The sequence below is a fragment of the Scyliorhinus torazame genome, chromosome 24 (genome assembly GCF_047496885.1).
Source record: "Scyliorhinus torazame isolate Kashiwa2021f chromosome 24, sScyTor2.1, whole genome shotgun sequence".
Taxonomy (NCBI): Eukaryota; Metazoa; Chordata; class Chondrichthyes; order Carcharhiniformes; family Scyliorhinidae; genus Scyliorhinus; species Scyliorhinus torazame.
In genome coordinates this window covers 20,099,877-20,122,809 of record NC_092730.1, presented here as the reverse complement: position 1 = coordinate 20,122,809, position 22,933 = coordinate 20,099,877, and the positions used below count along the sequence as shown (strand labels likewise).

Genomic DNA, 22,933 nt, shown 5'->3' with positions numbered 1-22,933 from the left:
GGAGGTTACAGAGATAGGGAGGGTTGTAGGAGCTGGAGGAGGTTACAGAGATAGGGAGGGTTGTAGGGGCTGGAGGAGGTTACAGAGATAGGGAGGGTTGTAGAGGCTGGATGTGGTTACAGAAATAGGCAGTGTTTTTGGGGCTGGAGGAGGATACAGAGATAATGGGGGTTGTCGGGGCTGAAGGAGGTTATCGAGATAAGGAGATTAGTAGGGTTGGGGGAAGTTACAGAGAAAGGAAAGGTTGTAGGGGTTGGAGGAGGTTACAGAGATAGGGAGGTTAGTGAGGTTGGTGGAGTAACAGGGATAGGGAGGTTTAGAGCAGTTACAGGAATAGGGAGTGATGTCGGGCTGGAGGAGTTACAGGGATAGGGAGGGTTGGAGGAGTAACAGGGATAGGGAGGGTTGGAGGAGTTACAGGGATAGGGAGGGTTTGAGGAGTTACAAGAATAGGGAGGGTTGGAGGAATTATGGGAATAGGGAGGGTTCGAGGAGTTACAGGGATAGGGAGGGTTGGAGGAGTTACAGGAATAGGGAATGATGTCGGGCTGGAGGAGTTACAGAGGTAGGGAGGGTTGGAGGAGTTACAGGGATAGGGAGGGTTGGAGGAGTTACAGGGATAGGGAGGGTTGGAGGAGTTACAGGGATAGGGAGGGTTGGAGGAGGTACAGGGATAGGGAGGGTTGGCGGAGATTGGAGGATGTTACAGAGATAGGGAGGGGTGTAGGGGCAGGAGGAGGTTACAGAGATAGGGAGAGGTGTAGGGGGCTGGAGGAGGTTACAGAGATAGGGAGGGTTGTCGGGGCTGGATGTGGTTACAGAGATAGGGAGGGTTGTCGGGGCTGGAGGAAGTTACAGAGATAGGCAGGGTTTTGGGGGCTGGAGGAGGGTACAGAGATAATGGGGGATGTTGGGGCTGGAGGGGGTTATAGAGATAGGGAGGGTTGTCGGGGCTGAAGGAGGTTATAGAGATAAGGAGGGTTGTAGGGGCTGGAGGAGGTTACAGAGTTGGGGGGGTTGTAGGGGGCTGGAGGAGGTTACAGAGATAGGGAAGGTTGTAGGGGCTGGAGGAGGTTACAGAGTTAGGGAAGGTTGTAGGGGCTGGAAGGGGTTTTTGAGATAGGGAGGGTTGTAGGGGCTGGAGGAGGCTACAGAGATAAGGAGGGTTGTTGGGCTGGAGGAGGTTACAGAGATAGGGAGGGTTGTAGGGGCTGGAGGAGGTTACAGAGACGGGAGGGTTGTAGGGGCTGGAGGAGGTTACAGAGTTAGGGAGGGTTGTAGGGTGCTGGAGGGAGTTACAAAGATAGGGAAGGTTGTAGGGGCTGGAGGAGGTTTTTGAGATAGGGACGGTTGTAGGGGCTGGAGGAGGTTACAGAGATACGGAGGTTAGTGAGGTTGGAGGAGTAACAGGGATAGGTAGGGTTGAAGGAGTTACAGGGATAGGGAGTGTTGGAGGAGTTACAGGGAGAGGGATGTTTGGAGGAGTTACAGGGATCGGGAGGGTTGGAGGAGTTACAGGGATAGGGAGGGTTGGCGGGGTTACAGGGATAGGGAGGGTTGGAGGAGTTACAGGGATAGGGAGGGTTGGTGGGGTTACAGGGATAGGGAGGGTCGGAGGAGTGACAGGGAGAGAGAGTGTTGGAGGGGTTACAGAGATAGGGAGGGTTGGAGGGGTTACAGAGATAGGGAGGGTTGGAGGAGTTCCAGAGATAGGGAGGGTTGGCGGGGTTACAGGGATAGGGAGGGTCGGAGGAGTGACAGGGAGGGGGAGGGTCGGAGGGGTTACAGGGATAGGGAGGGTTGGAGGGGTTACAGGGACAGGGAGTGTTGGAGGGGTTACAGGGATAGGGAGGGTTGGAGGAGTCACAGGGATAGGGAGTGTTGGAGAGGTTACAGGGATAGAGAGGGTTGGCGGGGTTACAGGGATAGGGAGGGTTGGAGGAATTACAGGGAAAGGGAGGGTTCGAGGAGTTACAGGGATAGGGAGGGTTGGAGGGGTTACAGAGATCGGGAGGGTCGGATGAGTTACAGGGCTAGGGAGGGTTGGAGGGGTTACAGAGTTAGGGAGGGCTGGAGGAGTTACAGGTATAGGGAGGGTTGGAGTGGTTACAGGGATAGGGAGGATTGGAGGAATTACAGGGATAGGGAGGGCTGGAGGAATTACAGGGAGAGGGAGGTTTGGAGGAGTTACAGGAATAGGGAGGGTTGGAGGAGTTACAGGGATAGGGAGGGTTGGAGGAGGTACAGGGATAGGGAGAGTTGGAGGAGGTACAGGGAGAGGGAGGGTTGGAGCGGTTACAGGGATAGGGAGGGTTGGTGTAGTTACAGGGATAGGGAGGGTTGGAGGAGGTACAGGGATAGGGAGAGTTGGAGGAGTTACAGGGATAGGGAGGGTTGGAGTAGTTACAGGGATAGGGAGGGTTGGAGGAGGTACAGGGAGAGGGAGGGTTGGAGGAGTTACAGGGAGAGGGAGGGTTGGAGCGGTTACAGGGATAGGGAGGGTCAGAGTAGTTACAGGGATAGGGAGGGTTGGAGGAGGTACAGGGAGAGGGAGGTTTGGAGGAGTTACGGGAATAGGGAGGGTTGGAGGAGGTACAGGGATAGGGAGAGTTGGATGAGGTACAGGGAGAGGGAGGGTTGGAGCGGTTACAGGGATAGGGAGGGTCGGAGTAGTTACAGGGATAGGGAGGGTTGGAGGAGGTACAGTGAGTGGGAGGTTTGGAGGAGTTACGGGAATAGGGTGTGTGTGACAGGAAGAATGTTAAAAAGCAGACTTTGCCAGCCTGTGGAGCCAGTGAGACAGTGAGGTGGTGAATGGACAGGACTGGGAGTCTGTGGGGTAACAGAGGTTTATGGGGCAGGAGACTTGGGGACGAGATGGACGGCTGGGCAGGACTCAGTTGCGACATCAAGTCTGGTGTACAAGAGGCAGCAATCAGTGTCCAAGCCTCATTTAACTTCACCTCTGGATAGTGGGGGTTGCTTTTGACATCACTACTTTGTAGAGTCTGCCTTCGGGAGTGCCGCACTGTCAGAGGGTCAGTACTGAGGGAGTGCTGCACTGTCAGAGGGTCAGTACTGAGGGAGTGCTGCACTGTCGGAGGGGCAGTACTGAGGGAGTGCTGCACTGTTGGAGGATCAGTACTGAGGGAGTGCTGCACTGTCAGAGGGTCAGAACTGAGTGAGTGCTGCACTGTCAGAGGGTCAGTACTGAGGGAATGCTGCACTGTCAGAGGGTCAGTGCTGAGGGAGTGCTGCACTGTCAGAGGGTCAGTACTGAGGGAGTGCTGCACTGTCAGAGGGTCAATACTGAGGGAGTGCCGCACTGTCAGAGGGTCAGTACTGAGGGAGTGCTGTACTGTCAGAGGGTCTGTACTGAGGGAGTGCTGCACTGTCAGAGGGTCAGTACTGAGGGAGTGCTGCACTGTCAGAGGGTCAGTTCTGAGGGAGTGCTGTACTGTCAGAGGGACAGTACTGAGGTAGTGCTACACTGTCAGAGGGTCAGTACTGAGGGAGCGCTGCACTGTCAGGGTCAGTACTGAGGGAGTGCCGCATGTCAGAGGGTCAGTACTGAGGGAGTGCCGCACTGTCAGAGGGTCAGTACTGAGGGAGCGCTGCACTGTCAGAGGGTTAGTGCTGAGGGAGCGCTGCACTGTCAGCGGGTCAGTGCTGAGGGAGTGCCGCACTGTCAGAGGGTCAGTGCTGAGGGAGTGCCGCACTGTCAGAGGGTCAGTGCTGAGGGAGTGCTGCACTGTCAGAGGGTCAGTACTGAGGGAGTGCCGCACTGTCAGAGGGTCAGTACTGAGGGAGCGCTGCACTGTCAGAGGGTCAGTGCTGAGGGAGCGCCGCACTGTCAGAGGATCAGTGCTGAGGGAGCGCTGCACTGTCAGAGGGTCAGTACTGAGGGAACGCTGCACTGTCAGAGGGTCAGTACTGAGGGAGTGCCGCACTGTCAGAGGGTCAGTACTGAGGGAGCGCTGCACTGTCAGAGGGTCAGTGCTGAGGGAGCGCTGCACTGTCAGAGGGTCAGTACTGAGGGAGTGCCGCACTGTCAGAGGGTAAGTGCTGAGGGAGTGCTGCACTGTCAGAGGGTCAGTACTGAGGGAGTGCCGCACTGTCAGAGGGTCAGTGCTGAGGGAGCGCTGCACTGTCAGAGGGTCAGTTCTGAGGGAGTGCTGTACTGTCAGAGGGACAGTACTGAGGTAGTGCTGCACTGTCAGAGGGTCAGTACTGAGGGAGTGCTGCACTGTCAGAGGGTCAGTACTGAGGGAGCGCTGCACTGTCAGGGTCAGTACTGAGGGAGTGCCGCACTGTCAGAGGGTCAGTACTGAGGGAGCGCTGAACTGTCAGAGGGTCAGTGCTGAGGGAGTGACGCATGTCAGAGGGTCAGTACTGAGGGAGTGCCGCACTGTCAGAGGGTCAGTACTGAGGGAGCGCTGCACTGTCAGAGGGTCAGTACTGAGGGAGAGCCGCACTGCCAGAGGGTCAGTACTGAGGGAGCGCTGCACTGTCAGAGGGTCAGTGCTGAGGGAGCGCTGCACTGTCAGAGGGTCAGTACTGAGGGAGTGCCGCACTGTCAGAGGGTAAGTGCTGAGGGAGTGCTGCACTGTCAGAGGGTCAGTACTGAGGGAGTGCTGCACTGTCAGAGGGTCAGTACTGAGGGAGTGCCGCACTGTCAGAGGGTCAGTGCTGAGGCTGTCAGAGGGTCAGTACTGAGGGAGTGCCGCACTGTCAGAGGGTAAGTGCTGAGGGAGTGCCGCCCTGTCAGAGAGTCAGTACTGAGGGGGTGCCACACTGTCAGAGGGTCAATACTGAGGGAGTGCTGCACTGTCAGGGGGTCAGTACTGAGGGAGTGCCGCACTGTCAGAGGGTCAGTGCTGAGTGAGTGCTGCACTGTCAGAGGGTCAGTACTGAGGGAGTGCTGCACTGTCAGAGGGTCAGTACTGAGGGAGTGCCGCACTGTCAGAGGGTCAGTACTGAGGGAGTGCTGCACTGTCAGAGGGTCAGTACTGAGGGAGTGCCGCACTGTCAGAGGGTCAGTACTGAGGGAGAGCCGCACTGTCAGAGGGTCAGTACTGAGGGAGTGCTGCACTGTCAGAGGGTCAGTACTGAGGGAATCCCGCACTGTCAGAGGGTCAGTACTGAGGGAGTGCTGCACTGTCAGAGGGTCAGTACTGAGGGAGTGCCGCACTGTCAGAGGGTCAGTGCTGAGTGAGGTGCCATCTCCAGTGTCCTGCGGCCACGCGTGTCCCTCAACCAACTTCGCTGGGCTGGGCCATGAATTCACGGCTGTTTGTGTGGGATCTTGCTGTGCGGCGCGTCGACTGCCACGCTTCCTACATCAGAACAGCGACTGCCCGCCACTGACAGTGGTGGGGGCTCTGGGAACGCATGCCCTTGAAGGCTGGTTCTTGAGGAAAAGTGCACATTGTGAGGGGTCTGCGGGGCCTCCCGGCTTAAAATGGGGCGTGGTTCCACGGTTGACGATAGATGGTTTAGAGGCCTTACGGTAACTTTAGGCATGAGGCAACATCGCAGCTTGATTCGAGTTGACGTTTGGAATGATCTGCAACGGGACTTTATTCTTCTTGTGTCAAGAGAATGTTGTCATGCCTGTCGCCCATCTGAACATTCTGCCGGGGCTTCGAGCTCAGCCTGGTGGGCTGGAGTGCCCCCACGAGGCTCCGTCCCAAGTCACGGCCTCTCGCCGATCTGGACCCCACCTTCCCGCCTCAGTCGCCCCTCAGAGCCTTTGGAAAAAAGATCCTTCTTTCGCAGTCTTGAAGATACTCGACGACTGAGCTTTTGCGACCCTCTGGGGTAGCCAACTGCAGAAGTTCACCCCCTCCTGGACGTGAAGACATTTCCCCTCGTTTCAGTCGACAAAATGACTGATCCAAAATGGCCGGCACAAAATCGATGCCCCAAAATGCCGGGCTCAATATGACCGAATTAAAATGGGTGATCCAAAATGGCCGACACAAAATGATCGGTCCAAAATGGCCGGCTCAAAATCGACAGCCCAAAATGGCTGACTGAAAATGGCCGGCCCAAAATGACCAATCCAAAATGGCTGATCCAAAATGGCCGACACAAAATGAACGATCCCAAATGGCTGGCTCAAAATGGCCAGATCAAAATGGCCAAATCCCTGACCGTGAGAATGTGAGCACCCCCACACCCCCATGTTCCAGACTCCCCATCCTGCAGGTAATTCAAAAATTACAGGGGGTTATGGTCACATTCACAGGATGAGCGAATTGGCCATTTTGGGTCGGCCATTTTGGTCCAGCCATTTTCAGTCCGCCATTTTAGGGTCATTCATTTTGGGTCGGTCATTTTGGGCAGGTCATTTTGGACCGTCCATTTTGGCTCGGCAATTTTGGGTCGGTCGCGTTGGCTTGCCCGTTTGGGGTCGGCCATTTTGGCTTGGCCATTTTTGGTCGGCCACTTTGGGCTGTCCATTTTGGGTCCAAATTTCCCATCCTGGCTTTTCTTCTCCGTGATAACCTCCGTGGTAACCCCGGCGTGCCACTAGAATGGGCTCGGCCAGCGCACGAGGATCTCTGGTGGCACTGCGATCAATCCAGATGCTCCTCAGAGGTCAAGTGCGAGCCTGGCATTGGCAAGTTGTGTCGGGCCTGCTCGCAATCCCAATCTAATCACACACTTCCTTCCTCTCGACCGGCTAAATAATAATTTTGTCAGTGTTCTTTTTGACCTTTGAAGGGGATATATTGACATGGCTGCCGGGGGGAGAGCATGTGGCATTAGCCGAGGCCCTGGGGCAGAGGGGTAGCATGGAACCGATGGGTAGAATTGACCATAACTGGTGGAAATTGATTCAAGCCAAAGATTTAACTCCTGCCCTGACCAAGGGAATGAGGGAGCGGGCGCCAAGGTGAGGCCGGAATTACTCCCAGGTCTGTCCAGTGTTACGATGGGGATCAGCCCCCTTGGTTCAGAGAGGGGCAGGGTGTGGGAAATCGGCCAGGCGTTCCCACTAAAGGGTGACCGGCCGCCAGGAATTTCCTCCATTCAGCGAATGGAGCAAATTGAAGCAAACTAGAACGAGTGCTATCAGGATACAACCCCAGTCGATAATGAAGAGAAAGCTGACGGAACACCTTGAACATTTCCAGCTGGACAGAAGCAGGAATTCGTCAAGGGTAAAGGTCACACCCGACGGAATCTGACTGAATTTGATGCGGCTGCAATAGCGGAGAGAGGAATGGCGATGGATGCGAATTATACGGACATCCCGGAAGATCGTTGGTCAAGCCCCTCATAACGGTCAGCTAAAAGTAAAGTTTGTTGTCATTTTGGATCGGTCATTTTGGGCCGGCCAGCTATTTTGGGCCGTTGATTTTGAGCCGGCCATTTTGGATCGCTCATTTTCGTGTCGGCCATTTTGGATCGGCCATTTTAGATCGGCTATGTTTGACCTGTTTCAGAAACTGGGCGAGTGTCAGGGAGACGGGCAGGTACTCGAATTGTCAGGATATGGCCAGCGGTGTGTCCCACGCAAGGAGCTGCGTTGGGCCTCAACTGCTCACCGAATTTAATGACGGGATAGAGAATTGCAGCTCACAATTTGTCGATGACGCAAAGACGGGTGACAGTGAGCACGGTGGAGATGGCAGAGTAAAACGACAAAGGGAGATATTGATAGATTAGTGAAGGACTGAAACCGTGACCAGTGTGGGTACACCCAAGGTCACCCACTCTGCACCGAACAAGGATTAAACAGGGGTCTCCCAGATACACAGATCGTTAAAATGTCACGGAACGGAACAGACAATAATCAAAATGGCCGAAGGGATGCTGCCCTCTATCCTTGGAGGGCTGTAATACAAAGGGGATGGGAGTCAGGCTTCAGCTGGACACAGGCCCCGGTTAGGCCTCACTCGGAGTCACTGCTAACAGTTCTGGCCCCCAAACAACTTAGGAAGGGTAGGGGGGAGAATTAGTGTTGTATTGATAGGGATGTGTGTAATCTAATTCTGAGGTGCCTCTGGTATGATGTGGAGGTGGCCGTACTGTACACATAGGGGAGTCAATACTGCTCTATGTTATAAATGATGGCTATTGTGCGATCAGAGAGCGATTCTGGCTAGTTTAGGCCTCGGGCCGACCTTGATTCGGACCAACGGAGTCAGCAAGAACTTTGGGGCCCATCCCAGGGTGCGGATGAGCGAGGGGTGGGGGAGGGGGAGGGGGGACAGCTCCTCTGCTGACCTGCCTCGACCGCGACTCACTCCTGTTCTGCCCTCGGAGGGGACAGGAGAGGGGCGGGAGGGGAAGGGAGGGAGCGCCCCGCCCGGCACACCAATGGAGGGCGGATGGCTGCTGCATAACCGGAAATGGGGAAAAGAAAATCGAATCGGGGTCGCTGGGCAAAGACCGGGGATGGCCCCAGAGTTTCCGAACTCACCCGTGCTGGGCTCACACTCCTCCAAGTCCTCGTCGTCGCTCGGACACTCCGCGGAGGCCACCAGGATGTCGTCAGTGTTCTGAAACAGAGGGGACAAAGAAACGATTGTGAGGCGGCAGGGCGAAGCTCGGCGGTTCCCGGCGCGGATCCCACGGGTCGAATGGCGTCATTCTGAGCTACGATGAATCGAATGGGGGCGGCACGGCGGTCAGCACTGCAGCCTCACAGCGTCAGGGACACGGGTTCGATTACGGCCTCGGGTGACTGTGTGGAGTTTGCACGTTCTCCCCCCCTCCCGTCTACATGGGTTTCCTCCTGGTGCTCCGGTTTCCTCCCGCATCCCAAAGATGTGCAGGTTGGGTGGATTGGCCATGATAAATTGCCCCTTGTGTCGAAAGATGTGCAGGTTAGGTGGATTGGCCGTGCTAAATTGTCCCTTAGTGTCCAAAGATGTGCGGGTTAGGTGGATTGGCCGTGCTAAATTGCCCCTTAGTGTCCAAAGATGTGCGGGTTAGGTGGAATGGCCGTGCTAAATTGCCCCTTAGTGTCCAAAGATGTGCAGGTTAGGTGGATTGGCCGTACTAAATTGTCCCTTAGTGTCCAAAGATAGAACATAGAACATTACAGCGCAGTACAGGCCCTTCGGCCCTCGATGTTGCGCCGACCTGTGAAACCACTCTAAAGCCCATCTACACTATTCCCTTATCGTCCATACGTTCACAGTTATCAGGCACAAGCATCCCTAGCTGGCTAAGGCACCAGAATGCAATCAGAAATGTTAACCCAGACGACTGACAATTTCTGGTATTGCTGGAAAACATTTGTTTAATTTCTGCCAATTGACCCTGACACGTTTCCTGCAATTTTTCAAAATTCCAAAACATTCTTCTATATTTATTTCTCTTGGATTGGGCTGCAGCTGCTCCCTAACTAAACCAAGTTAATTCAACCGTCCCCCTAAGGGACGCTAAATTGTCCCTCAGTGTCCAAAGATGTGCAGGTTAGGTGGATTGGCTGTGCTAAAATGCCCCTTAGTGTCCAAAGATGTGCAGGTTAGGTGGATTGGCCGTGCAGAATTGCCCCTTAGTGTCCAAAGATGTGCAGGTTGGGTGGATTGGCCGTGCTAAATTGTCCCTTAGTGTCCAAAGATGTGCAGGTTGGGTGGATTGGCCGTGCTAAATTGTCCCTTAGTGTCCAAAGATGTGCAGGTTAGGTGGATTGGCCGTGCTAAATTGTCCCTCAGTGTCCAAAGATGTGCAGGTTAGGTGGATTGGCTGTGCTAAAATGCCCCTTAGTGTCCAAAGATGTGCAGGTTAGGTGGATTGGCCGTGCAGAATTGCCCCTTAGTGTCCAAAGATGTGCAGGTTGGGTGGATTGGCCGTGCTAAATTGTCCCTTAGTGTCCAAAGATGTGCAGGTTGGGTGGATTGGCCGTGCTAAATTGTCCCTTAGTGTCCAAAGATGTGCAGGTTAGGTGGATTGGCCGTGCTAAATTGTCCCTTAGTGTCCAAAGATGTGCAGGTTAGGTGGATTGGCCGTGCTAAATTGTCCCTTAGTGTCCAAAGATGTGCAGGTTAGGTGGATTGGCCGTGCTAAATTGTCCCTTAGTGTCCAAAGATGTGCAGGTCAGGTGGATTGGCCGCGCTAAATTGTCCCTCAGTGTCCAAAGATGTGCAGGTTAGGTGGATTGGCTGTGCTAAATTGTCCCTTAGTGTCCAAAGATGTGCAGGTTGGGTGGATTGGCCGTGCTAAATTGTCCCTTAGTGTCCAAAGATGTGCAGGTTGGGTGGATTGGCCGTGCTAAATTGTCCCTTAGTGTCCAAAGATGTGCAGGTTGGGTGGATTGGCCGTGCTAAATTGTCCCTTAGTGTCCAAAGATGTGCAGGTTAGGTGGATTGGCCGTGCTAAATTGTCCCTTAGTGTCCAAAGATGTGCAGGTTAGGTGGACTGGCCGTGCTAAATTGTCCCTTAGTGTCCAAAGATGTGCAGGTTAGGTGGATTGGCCGTGCTAAATTGTCCCTTAGTGTCCAAAGATGTGCAGGTTGGGTGGATTGGCCGTGCTAAATTGTCCCTTAGTGTCCAAAGATGTGCAGGTTGGGTGGATTGGCCGTGCTAAATTGTCCCTTAGTGTCCAAAGATGTGCAGGTTAGGTGGATTGGCCGTGCTAAATTGTCCCTTAGTGTCCAAAGATGTGCAGGTTAGGTGGACTGGCCGTGCTAAATTGTCCCTTAGTGTACAAAGATGTGCAGGTTAGGTGGATTGGCCGTGCTAAATTGTCCCTTAGTGTCCAAAGATGTGCAGGTCAGGTGGACTGGCCGCGCTAAATTGTCCCTCAGTGTCCAAAGATGCGCAGGTTAGGTGGATTGGCCGTGCTAAATTGTCCCTTAGTGTCCAAAGATGTGCAGGTTAGGTGGATTGGCTGTGCTAAATTGTCCCTTAGTGTCCAAAGATGTGCAGGTTAGGTGGATTGGCTGTGCTAAATTGTCCCTTAGTATCCAAAGATGTGCAGGTTAGGTGGATTGGCCGTGCTAAATTGTCCCTTAGTGTCCAAAGATGTGCAGGTTAGGTGGATTGGCTGTGCTAAATTGTCCCTTCGTGTCCAAAGATGTGCAGGTTAGGTGCATTGGCCGTGCTAAATTGTCCCTTAGTGTCCAAAGATGTGCAGGTTAGGTGGATTGGCCGTGCTAAATTGCCCCTTAGTGTCCAAAGATGTGCAGGTTAGGTGGATTGGTCGTGCTAAATTGCCCCTTAGTGTCCAAAGATGTGCAGGTTAGGTGGATTGGCCGTGCTAAATTGTCCCTTAGTGTCCAAAGGTTAGGTGGGGCTAGGGGACAGGGCGGGGTCATGTACCTAGCTAGGGTGCTCTTTCGGAGGGTCGGTGCAGACTCGATGGGCCGAATGGCCTTCTCCTGCACTGTAGGGGTTCTGTAAGTGATTCAATGGCTTGCTCTGCCCCGACCTGAGGTGAACGTGAGGTCTTTTAAAAGACCTTTCCCTCTCCTACGACCGTACAGGGCATCGTTGAGAACACACAAAGAACAATACAGCTCAGGAACAGGCCCTTCGGCCCTCCAAGCCTGTACCGGTCATGATACCCACCCTTGGCCAAACCCTCGGCACTTCCTTGTGCCGTGTCCCTCTATACCCGTCCTATCCATGTGTTTGTCGAGATGCCTTTTAAACGCCGTTAATGTATCTGCTTCCACAGCCTCCCCTGGCAACGCGTTCCAGGCACTCACCACCCTCTGTGTAAAAAACCTGCCTCGCACATCTCCTCTAAACCTTGCCCCACGGACCTTAAACCTCTGCCCCCTGGTGACTGACCCCTCCACCCTGGGAAAGAGTGCCTGCCCATCCACTCTATCCATGCCCCTCATAATCTTGTAGACCTTTGTCAGGTCGCCCCTCAACCTCCGTCTTTCTAATGAAAACAGTCCGAGTCTGTTCAGCCCCTCCGCATAGCTAACACCCTCCAGACCAGACAACCTCCTGGTAAAACCTCCTCTGCACCCTCTCCAAAGCCTCCACATCCTTCCGGGAGTGTGGCGGCCAGAATTGCGCGCAATATTCCAAGTGCGGCCTTACCCAGGTTCTAGACAACTGGAGCCTGACTTGCGTTCGGCGGGCACCTCGACAAACGCACGGGTAGGGTGGGGAGAGAGGGACTCGGCACTCGGAAGTGCCGAGGGTTTTGGCCAAGGGTGGTAACGTGGCCGGGACAGGCTCGGGAGGGCCGGAGGGCCTGTTCCTGCGCTGTATTGTCCTGGATGCGATCAGTCAGATCGGATATTATTGTCTGGCGCGGGAGGCTCGATGGCTGGAGGGTGGGGGGGGGTGACTCTCGCACCGATTGACAGCCGCAACCGAAACAAAGGGAATGGGAAATCGGCCTACCTCTCCCCCCCCCCCCCCCCCCCTCCCCAAAGCCTGCCGGCTCCTTTGTAATGCAAATCATTCTCGGAGAGTTGGGGCGAGCTTGATTGAAGCCGCGCGCGTTAATGAGAGACTGAACACAGGAGCGTGTCCTTCAAGAGCCGTCTGCCGAGATGAAAAGATGTTCGCCATTAGCATATCAAAAGTGGCGTCCCACTGATGGGAGCTGAGAGGCGATAGGTGGGGAGGGCAGATGGGGGGGGGGGGGGGGGACAAGGAGAGGGAGCACGAAGGCGAACAATCCAAGCCCTCACCCCTCAGGGGTGGGCCTGAGGCCTGGCTCGCTGTTTCCGGGGGCAATAGAGCCGACACGGTAGTGTGGCTGGGTATTGGGGGGGGCGGGGGGTCAGAATGATGCCCTGTACGGTCGTATCCCCATAGCCCCCGCCCTATCCCCAGAGCCCCACATAATCTTTGGACACGAAGGGACAATTTAGCACGGCCAATCTGCCCACGCCTCCACCCTAGCCCCGATACCCCACCTAACCTGTTAGAACATAGAACATGCAGTGCAGAAGGAGGCCATTCGGCCCATCGAGTCAGCACCGAACAACTTTAAGCCCTCACTTCCACCCTATCCCCGTAACCCAATAACCCCTCCTAACCTTTTTTGGACACTAAAGGGCAATTTGGCATGTCCAATCCACCTAACCTGCATGTCTTTGGACTGTGGGAGGAAACCGGAGCACCCGGAGGAAATCCACGCAGGCACGGGGGGAGGATGTGCAGACTCCGCACAGACAGCGACCCAGCGGGGAATCGAATCTGGGACACTGGTGCTGTGAAGCCACAGTAATAACCACTGTGCTACCGAGCAGCCCTTCCAGAGGAAACCCACACAGACATGGGGGGGGGGGGAATGTGAAGACTCCGCACAGACAGTCGCCCAAACCAGAATTGAACCCGGGTCCCTGGCGCTGTGAGGCAGCGGTGCTAACCGCTGTGCCACTGACTATGATTGCATCCGTGGCTATTAAGCTTCTCGGCCTTGGGCGTGACCCCATTTGCGAGGGAACATTCACAGCATTCGCAGCCCGAGGGTTCCACAGGCCGCAACCCTCAGGGCCAAGAAACCCCCTCCTCAACTCCGTCCCAAAATAGCCGACCACTTACCCGCAGTTCCAGACACCCCAGCCAGGGGGCACTGACCTGCCGAGATCTCTCAGAGTGTCAAATAGTGAATGGAATTTCTTGCACTGGTCAAAATCAGTGCGTGTCTCACAGTGTTCTGCTATCAATAAATGAAATGAAAATGAAAAATGAAATGAAAATCGTTTATTGTCACAAGTCGGCTTCAAGTGAAGTTACTGTGAAAAGCCCCTAGTCGCCACATTCCGGCACCTGTTCGGGGAGGCTGTTACGGGAAAGTGCTCTTCGAAATTACAGTGCGGCACTCCCTCAGTACTGGCCCTCTGACAGTGCAGCACTCCCTCAGTACTGACCCTCAGAGAGTGCAGCACTCCCCCAGGACTGACCCTCTGACAGTGCAGTGCTCCCTCAGTACTGACCCTCTGACAGTGCAGCACTCCCTCAGTACTGACCCCCTGACAGTGCAGCGCTCCCTCAGTACTGACCCTCTGACAGTGCGGCGCTCCCTCAGTACTGACCCTCTGACAGTGCAGCACTCCCTCAGTACTGACCCTCAGAGAGTGCAGCGCTCCCTCAGTACTGACCCTCTGACAATGCAGCGCTCCCTCAGTACTGACTCTCTGACAGTGCGGCACTCCCTCAGTACTGACCCTCTGACAGTGCAGCACTCCCTCAGTACTGACCCTCTGACAGTGCAGCACTCCCTCAGTACTGACCCTCTGACAGTGCAGCACTCCCTCAGTACTGACCCTCTGACAGTGCGGCGCTCCCTCAGTCCTGACCCTCTGACAGTGCAGCACTCAGTACTGACCCTCTGACAGTGCAGCACTCCCTCAGTACTGACCCTCTGACAGTGCAGCACTCCCTCAGTACTGACCCTCTGACAGTGCAGCACTCCCTCAGTACTGACCCTCTGACAAAGCAGCACTCCCTCAGTACTGACCCTCTGACAGTGCGGCACTCCCTCAGCACTGACCCTCCGACAGTGCAGCACTCCCTCAGTACTGACCCTCTGACAGTGCAGCGCTCCCTCAGTACTGACCCTCTGACAGTGCAGCACTCCCTCAGTACTGACCCTCTGACAGTGCAGCACTCCTTCAGTACTGACCCTCTGACAATGCGGCACTCCCTCAGTACTGACCCTCTGACAGTGCGGTGCTCCCTCAGTACTGACCCTCTGACAGTGCGGCGCTCCCTCAGCACTGACCCTCCGACAGTGCAGCACTCCCTCAGTACTGACCCTCTGACAGTGCAGCGCTCCCTCAGTACTGACCCTCTGACAGTGCAGCACTCCCTCAGTACTGACCCTCTGACAGTGCAGCACTCCCTCAGTACTGACCCTCTGACAGTGCAGCACTCCTTCAGTACTGACCCTCTGACAATGCGGCACTCCCTCAGTACTGACCCTCTGACAGTGCGGTGCTCCCTCAGTACTGACCCTCTGACAGTGCAGCACTCCCTCAGTACTGACCCTCTGACAGTGCAGCGCTCCCTCAGTACTGACCCTCTGACAGTGCAGCACTCCCTCAGTACTGACCCTCTGACAGTGCGGCACTCCCTCAGTACTGAACCTCTGAGAGTGCAGCACTCCCTCATTACTGACCCTCTGACAGTGCTGCACTCCCTCAGTACTGACCCTCTGACTGTGCGGCACTCCCTCAGTACTGACCCTCTGACAGTGCAGCACTCCCTCAGTACTGACCCTCTGACAGTGCAGCACTCCCTCAGTACTGACCCTCTGACAGTGCGGCACTCCCTCAGTACTGACCCTCTGACAGTGCGGCACTCCCTCAGTACTGACCCTCTGACAGTGCGGCACTCCCTCAGCACTGACCCTCTGACATTGCAGCACTCCCTCAGTACTGACCCTCTGACAATGCAGCACTCCCTCAGTACTGACCCTCTGACAGTGCAGCACTCCCTCAGTACTGACCCTCTGACAGTGCGGCACTCCCTCAGTACTGACCCTCTGACAGTGCGGCACTCCCTCAGGACTGATCCCGGGCTTGTCAGCCGAGATTGTTGTGTGGAATTCTCCAGGGCGGGTCTCAAATGCACAAGCCTTTTGCTCAGAGAGTGAGAGAGACAGCTACCGAGTAAGGGGCGGCTGGTAAACGTTCACACGTCTCGCCCTGGGCTTTGAGACGGAGTGGGAGAGGCTAAATAAAGGGAACCCATGGCCTGTAAGACAATCAGAGAAGGGATCTCGAATCCCAACTCAGGGTTTGTGTGTGCGTGGACGATTATGCAGCTACCTTCAGGGTGCAGAAGGAGGCCATTCGACCCATCATGGCCGAGTCAGGCATGAAAGAGCCACCCATTCGAATCCCATATTCGAGACCATGGCCTGTCGACAATTGTCTACTCGACCAAGTGAGTTCCGTTAAATGCAGTGAAATTATCCCACTGTCCCATCTTGACAGGAACTGAATACCGAGCCGCTTACCCCCTTCCCACCTCGGACTCTGCCCGGTAACAGGTGGTGATTGGATCGCGTCGCAGTGGAATGGTTTTCCGAATCCCAGTGAGTTTCAGTTGGACCCCAGTCCAAAGATGTGTAGGTTAGGTGGATTGGCCATGCTAAATTGCCCCTTAGTGTCCAAAGATGTGTAGGTTAGGTGGATTGGCCATGCTAAATTGCCCCTTAGTGTTCAAAAATGTGCAGGTCAGGTGGATCGGCCGTGTTAAATTGCCCCTTAGTGTCCAAAGATGTGTAGGTTAGGTGGATTGGCCGTGCTAAATTGTCCCTTAGTGTCCAAAGATGTGCAGGTTAGGTGAATTGGCCGTGCTAAATTGTCCCTTAGTGTCCAAAGATGTGCTGGTTAGGTGGATTAGCCATGCTAAATTGTCCCTTAGTGTCCAAAGATGTGCTGGTTAGGTGGATTAGCCATGCTAAATTGTCCCTTAGTGTCCAAAGATGTGCAGGTTGGGTGGATTGGCCGTGCTAAATTGCCCCTTAGTGTCCAAAGATGTGCAGGTTAGGTGGATTGGCCGTGCTAAATTGCCCCTTAGTGTCCAAAGATGTGCAGGTTAGGTGGATTGGCCGTGCTAAATTGTCCCTTAGTGTCCAAAGATGTGCGGGTTAGGTGGATTGGCCGTGCTAAATTGCCCCTTAGTGTCCAAAGATGTGCAGGTTAGGTGGATTGGCCGTGCTAAATTGCCCTTAGTGTCCAAAGATGTGCAGGTTAGGTGGATTGGCCGTGCTAAATTGGCCCTTAGTGTCCAAAGATGTGCAGGTTAGGTGGATTGGCAATGCTAAATTGCCCCTTAGTGTCCAAAGATGTGCAGGTTAGGTGGATTGGCCATGCTAAATTGCCCCTTAGTGTCCAAAGATGTGCAGGTTAGGTGGATTGGCCGCGCTAAATTGTCCCTTACTGTCCAAAGATGTGCAGGTTAGGTGGATTGGCCGTGCTAAATTGCCCCTTAGTGTCCAAAGATGTGCAGGTTAGGTGGATTGGCCGTGCTAAATTGTCCCTTAGTGTCCAAAGATGTGCAGGTTAGGTGGATTGGCCGTGCTAAATTGCCCCTTAGTGTCCAAAGATGTGCAGGTTAGGTGGATTGGCCGTGCTAAATTGTCCCTTAGTGTCCAAAGATGTGCAGGTTAGGTGGATTGGCCGTGCTAAATTGTCCCTTAGTGTCCAAAGATGTGCAGGTTAGGTGGATTGGCCGTGCTAAATTGCCCCTTAGTGTCCAAAGATGTGCAGGTTAGGTGGATTGGCCGTGCTAAATTGTCCCTTAGTGTCCAAAGATGTGCAGGTCAGGTGGATCGGCCGTGCTAAATTGCCCTTTCGTATCCAAAGGGTTAGGTGCGGTTTCTGGGTTACGGGGCTAGGGTGGAGGCGTGGGTGCTCTTTCCAAGGGCCGGTGCAATGGTCCGAATGGCCTCCTTCTGCACTGTCAGGATTCTATGGTATCGAAATAATAATCTTTTATTGTCACAAGTAGGCTTACATTGACACTGCAATGACGTTACTGTGAAAATCCCCTCGTCGCCACATTCCGGCGCCTGTTCGGGTGCACGGAGGGGGAATTCAGAATGTCCAATTCACCCAACAAGCACGTTTTTCGGGACTTATGGGAGGAAACCGGAGCGCCCGGAGGAAACCCACGCAGACACGGGGAGAATGTGCAGATTCCGCACAGACAGTGACCCCAGCCCGGGAATCGAACCTGGGGCCCTGGAGCTGTGAAGCAACAGTGCTAACCACTGTGCTGCTGTGCCGCCCACAGACAAGGACCTGCCTTTATCTCTCTCTCCAGACAGTCTGTGAGCGCTCCCCTTCTGAAACTGCAGAGACCTGAATGAATCTACAGTACAAACCTCCAACTGAAAGTAGCGTTTGAAGAGGGGTAAGGCGCGGGATTCATACCGTCTAAAACAAAGGTCATTTTTCTCATGATTATTTTTTACCCCTCTCCTCCCCTCGGTGTGTGTCTGTCTTGTGTGTGTGTGTGTGTGTGTGTGTGTGCAATGAGGGTGGGGGGAAATTAACACGGGGAATTCATTAATAATTACAATCGCTTCTTGTCACAAGTAGGCTTCAATGAAGTTACTGTGAAAAGCCCCTCGTCGCCACATTCCGGCGCCTGTTCGGGGAGGCCGGTACGGGGAATTGAACCCGCGCTGCTGGCCTCGTTCTGCATTGCAAGCCAGCCGTTTAGCCCACTCTGCTAAACCAGCCCCGAGGAATTGTGAATTCGGTAATATTCGGCCAGTTGTATTTTGTGCATATTTCATTCGAGTTCCTGTTGTGAATAAACAATAAATGTGTTCGAACTTACAAACCTGGTGACTGTAATTATTGGGTAGCCAAGGGCCAAAGACTTCGGGGGGGGGGGGGTCTTTTCTATGAATTATTGGTCAATTCACTTGTGTTGAGACCCCGGGGCCTGTGGGGCTGGAGTTGACCGCGCGCTGGCCCAGGCCTAGCCCTCTGTCCCCCCCCCCTCCCCTCCACCGCCCCGCCCTCACCCGCCTCTCGGCCTACCTGGGTTATCCTGTCATTCATGGTCGGTGACCTCCCTCGCCGCGTGGTGGTGGTCGCCATGGTGGTGGTGGTCTCCATGATGGTGGTGGACATGTCCGCCAGCAGCGTGGTGGCCGTGGTCTCGGTGGTCATCACCGACGGCACCTCCCCGACGAGCCGCAGGTTGCCCTCCACCTTGATGTTGGGGTCGCTCTCGGCAGCCAGGGTCAGCACCTTCAGGCCGTTGTAGTAGAGGCCGGCCACCTGCCCCTGGAAAGGCCGGCCGTGCTCCCTGCCCCCGATTTGGATGGAGGCCTGGCTGTTGAAGATGGTCAGCTGCCGGCCTGCAACGACAGCAAGAGGGCAAACGGTCTGTGTCGCGGGTAAAGGGCCAACGGGGGGTGGGGGGGTGACGTCACAACAGCAAGAGCCCTTCACCCTCGTGTGGCGTCGCAGTCCCAGGAACCTAACCCCCACCCCCCCCCCTCTCCCCCCGCCCACATCCCACCATCTTTGTCGCCAAACGTCACCGCCCGTGGCGGGGTAGGGGGAGGGGACCGTGCTCTCGCGGCTCCTGGTCGCGCTCCCCTGACGTGATGGGCTGCCCTCCTGATGTGCGAGGGGACAGGATGAGGCAGTGAGATCTCGGAGTCCCTCCAATTCCGGTCCCTTCCCCTCCGATTTTCATCGCTACGCCCTTGGCAGTCTGGGGTGGCCATGAAGCTCTGGAATTTCCTCCCGAACCCCTGTTTCCCCCTCCCTGTTTCCCCCTCCCTGTCTCTCTCTCTCTCTCTGTCTCTATCTCTCTCTGTCTCTCCCTTCCTGTCTCTCTCTCTCTATCTCTCTCTCTCTGTCTCTCCCTCCCTGTGTCTCCCTCCCTGTGTCTCCCTCCCTGTCTCTCCCTCCCTGTCTCTCCCTCTCTGTCTCTCTCTCTCTCTATGTCTCTCTCTCTCTGTCTCTTTCTCTCTCTCTGTCTCTCCCTCCCTGTCTCTCTCGCTCTCTCTCTCTGTCTCTCTCTCTCTCTGTCTCCCCTCCCTGTCTCTCTGTCTCTGTCTCTCTCTCTGTCTCTCCCTCCATGTCTCTCTCTCTCTCTCTCTGTCTCTCTCTCTGTCTCTTTCTCTGTCTCTCCCTCCCTGTCTCTCTCTCCCTCTCTTTGTCTCTCTCTCTCTGTCTCTCTCTCTCTCTGTCTCTCTCTCTCTCTCTCTCCCCCTGTCTCTCTCTCTGCCTCGCTCTCTCCATATCTCTCCATCCCTATCTCTGTCTCTCTCTGTTTCTCTCTCTCCATCTCTTTCTCTCCGTCCCTCTCTCTTTCCATGTCTCTCTTTCAGTCGCTTTCTTTGCCTCTCTCTCCGTCTCTCTCTCCGTCTCTCTCTCTGTCTCTTTCTCTGACTCTCATTCTCTCTTTCAGTTCCTTTCTCTATCTCCGTCTCTCTCTCTCCCAGTCTCTCTGTCTCCTTCTCTGTCCCTCTCTCTCCATCGTTCCTCCTTTGAGACATTCCTTAAAACCGACCTCTTTGACCGAGTTTTTGGCCTGTTATGTCCTGATGCGGCCTGGGTCAGATTTCTGTTTGATGATCGAGGGTGAGGCGCCCCTCGCCGCGCTCTGCGAGATGCAAGGCGCTAGATCAAGGCAGTTTTCTGCCCTGCCTCGCAGCTAAACCCATGACCTGAGCACTGAACGCCTTTGATTCAGTCCAGCCACCTGGTGGAGCCAGTCTGCCCACTGGACCTGCTGCCTGCTTTCCCTCCCCCAACTCAGAGCCGCTCCCCCGCCCGCCCCCCCCCCCCCCCCCCCCCCATCCCCTCCTCCCCCCGCCACCCCACTCCTCACTCCCCCGTTCACTCTTCCATCCCTGCTCCCTGGGCCTTCCTCTCAAACAGGGAGCAGAAGGCCTTGCCTCTGGGTCAGCCAGCAGCCCGACCCCAGAGACCCGGGACCCTCGTCGCCCAGGCCTACTCTGCCAGGCCGCAGTGCTGAGGACGGGCCGCGCTGTCAGAGAATTAGCCTCCTTCCGCCCTCAGACAAAGCTCGGCACAACATCAAGGGCCGAAGGGCCTGTTCTGTGCTGTACTGCTCTATGTTCTCTCAGGTGGACACCAAAGAAACCCCCTCGATGCCATTGGAAGAAGAGCTGGAGAGTGCGGGGGAGAAAGGCGGGGGTCAGGACAGGGGTCGATGGGGCAGGGCGAATTCTCCTCCCCCCCCCCATTCCTCAGCCAACGTCACCGAAAGGAAGCAAATGATCTGGGTCGGGGTCGCGCTGTTGATTGTGGGATCCTGCTGTGCGGTGGGAACGGCTCCCGGCGCGTTGCTCCCCCGGAGACGTCGGCGCCGACGCAATGGGCCTCTCTCTCTCTTGCGCCGTAACAACTCTGAGGTTCTCTCTGAGGTACAGTTCGGGAGACTCTCCCAGTGGGGTCATCCCCCCCCCCCCCCCCCCACGCCACCCCCGACCTCCCGGAAACCGACGGGCTCTCGGCTGCGGCGTCGAGTCTCCCGAGGTGTGTCCCGCCGAGGCGGGCCTGGGAAATCCTGGCCTCCACCACGGTCCCTCGAGCCTGGTGTGCCTCAGGTCTGAGCAACAGGCATTCCTCATCCGACCTTCGCCAAGTTAGCCTGATCTCCCCCCCCCCCCCCCTCCGGCGTCCTCTGGTTTGGGTCTCCCCCGATGAAAATTTAGCTGTCCTACCGATTGCCTGCGTAAAGTCGCACAAGCTCATGAAACGAAGAAGGAGCCAGACCACTCGGCCCATCGGGCCTGCTCCGCCAGTCAATACGATCCTGGCTGAGTGTGAGCTTTGTCTCTCATTTTCCCGCCCTCTCTCCATATCCCACAATCCCGAGAAAGCCAAAAATCTGTTTCAACCACGGAGCATCCAGAACTGTCTGGGATGGAGAATTCCAAAGATTCACAAACTCTTTGAGTGAAGAAATTTCTCCTCATCCCAGTCCCCAAAATGGCCGACTCCTTCACCGAGTGAAGAAATTTCTCCTCATCTCGGTCCGCAAAATGGCCGACTCCTTCCCCGAGTGAAGAAATTTCTCCTCATCTCGGCCCCCAAAATGGCCGACTCCTTCCCCGAGTGAAGAAATTTCTCCTCATCTCGGCCCCCAAAATGGCCGACTCCTTCCCCGAGTGAAGAAATTTCTCCTCATCTCGGCCCCCAAAATGGCTGATTCCTTCCCCGAGTGAAGACATTTCTCCTCATCTCTGCCCCCAAAATGGCTGACTCCTTCCCCAAGTGAAGAAATGTCTCCTCATCTCAGTCCTAAATGATCGGCCCCCTTATTCTGAGACGCTGCCCCCACCCCCCGTGTTTTAGATTCCCCGACCTGCGGGGAACAATCTCTCAGCCTCCACCCTATCGAACCCCCTTCAGAATCCTGGGGGTCTCAATGAGATCACCTCTCATTCTTCCAAACTCCAGAGAATATAAACCCGATTTACTCAGCCTCTCCTCATAGGTCGACCCCTCCCTCATCCCAGGGACCAATCCAGTGAACCTTGGCTGTACCGCCTCCGATTCAAGTCTATCCTTTCTTTGAATGTGGAGTCCAAAACTGTGCACCGTAGTCCCCATGTGGTCTGGCCAAGACCCTGTGCAACTGGAGCAAGATCTCTTTATTCCTGTCCTCCAATCCCCTTGCAATAAAGGACAACTTTCCAAGGCACGGGTCAGGAGTGTGAGGGAATACTCTCCACTCGACACCATCCAGGACAAAGCAGCCCCGCTCGATCGACACGCTAACCACAAACATTCACTCCCTCCACTCCCGACGCACAGCGGCAGCCGTGTACACCGTCTACAAGACGCGCCGCAGCCACTCGCTACTTCGACAGCACCTTCCAAACCCGCCACCGCGACCGTCTAGAAAGACGAGGGCGGCAGCAGACGCACGGGGAACACCACCGCCTGCAAGTTCCCCCCCTCCGAGCCGCTCCCCATTCCAACTTGTAAACAAAATCCTGTACCTCGATCAGGTCGCCCCTCAGTCTTCTCTGCTCCAGCGAAAACAACCCGAGTCTATCCAACCTCTCCTCATAACTTCAACGCTCCATCCCAGGCAACATCCTGGTGGATCTCCTCTGCACCCCCCTCCAGCGCAGTCACATCCTTCTGATAATGTGGCGACGAGAACTGCACACGGTGCTCCAGCTGTGGCCTCACCAAAGTTCGACACAACTCCAACATGACCTCCCTACTTTTGTAATCTGTGCCTGATGGATAAAGGCGAGTGTGCCGTGTGCCTTTTTCACCTCCCTATTAACCTGCCCTCCCCCCTTCAGACATCTATGGACAAACACTCCAAGGTCCCTTTGTTCCTCGGAACCTCCCAGTGTCTGGCCGTCCATTGGATACTTCCTTGTCAAATTACTCCTCCTAAAGTGCATCGCCTCACACTTTTCAGGGTTAAAGTCCATCAGCCACTTGTCCGCCCATTTGACCATCCGTCTACATCTTCCTGTGACCCAAGACACTCAACCTCACTGTTAACCACCCGCCCAATC

The 22,933-nt window shown here is 55.2% G+C and overlaps 1 protein-coding gene across 1 annotated transcript in view; it reads right to left on the bottom strand.

Annotated features, from left to right (window-relative positions):
- The window catches only part of LOC140400210 (neurexin-2-like), a 2,085,493-nt gene that overhangs the window by 117,843 nt on the left and 1,944,717 nt on the right, over positions 1-22,933 (bottom strand). Inside the window, exons 10-11 of the mRNA XM_072489678.1 lie at positions 18,444-18,766; positions 8,435-8,513 (exon numbers count right to left, since the gene is read on the bottom strand). Of these exons, the coding sequence (XP_072345779.1) occupies positions 8,435-8,513; positions 18,444-18,766 (402 nt within the window). The remainder of the gene's footprint in view (positions 1-8,434; positions 8,514-18,443; positions 18,767-22,933) is intronic.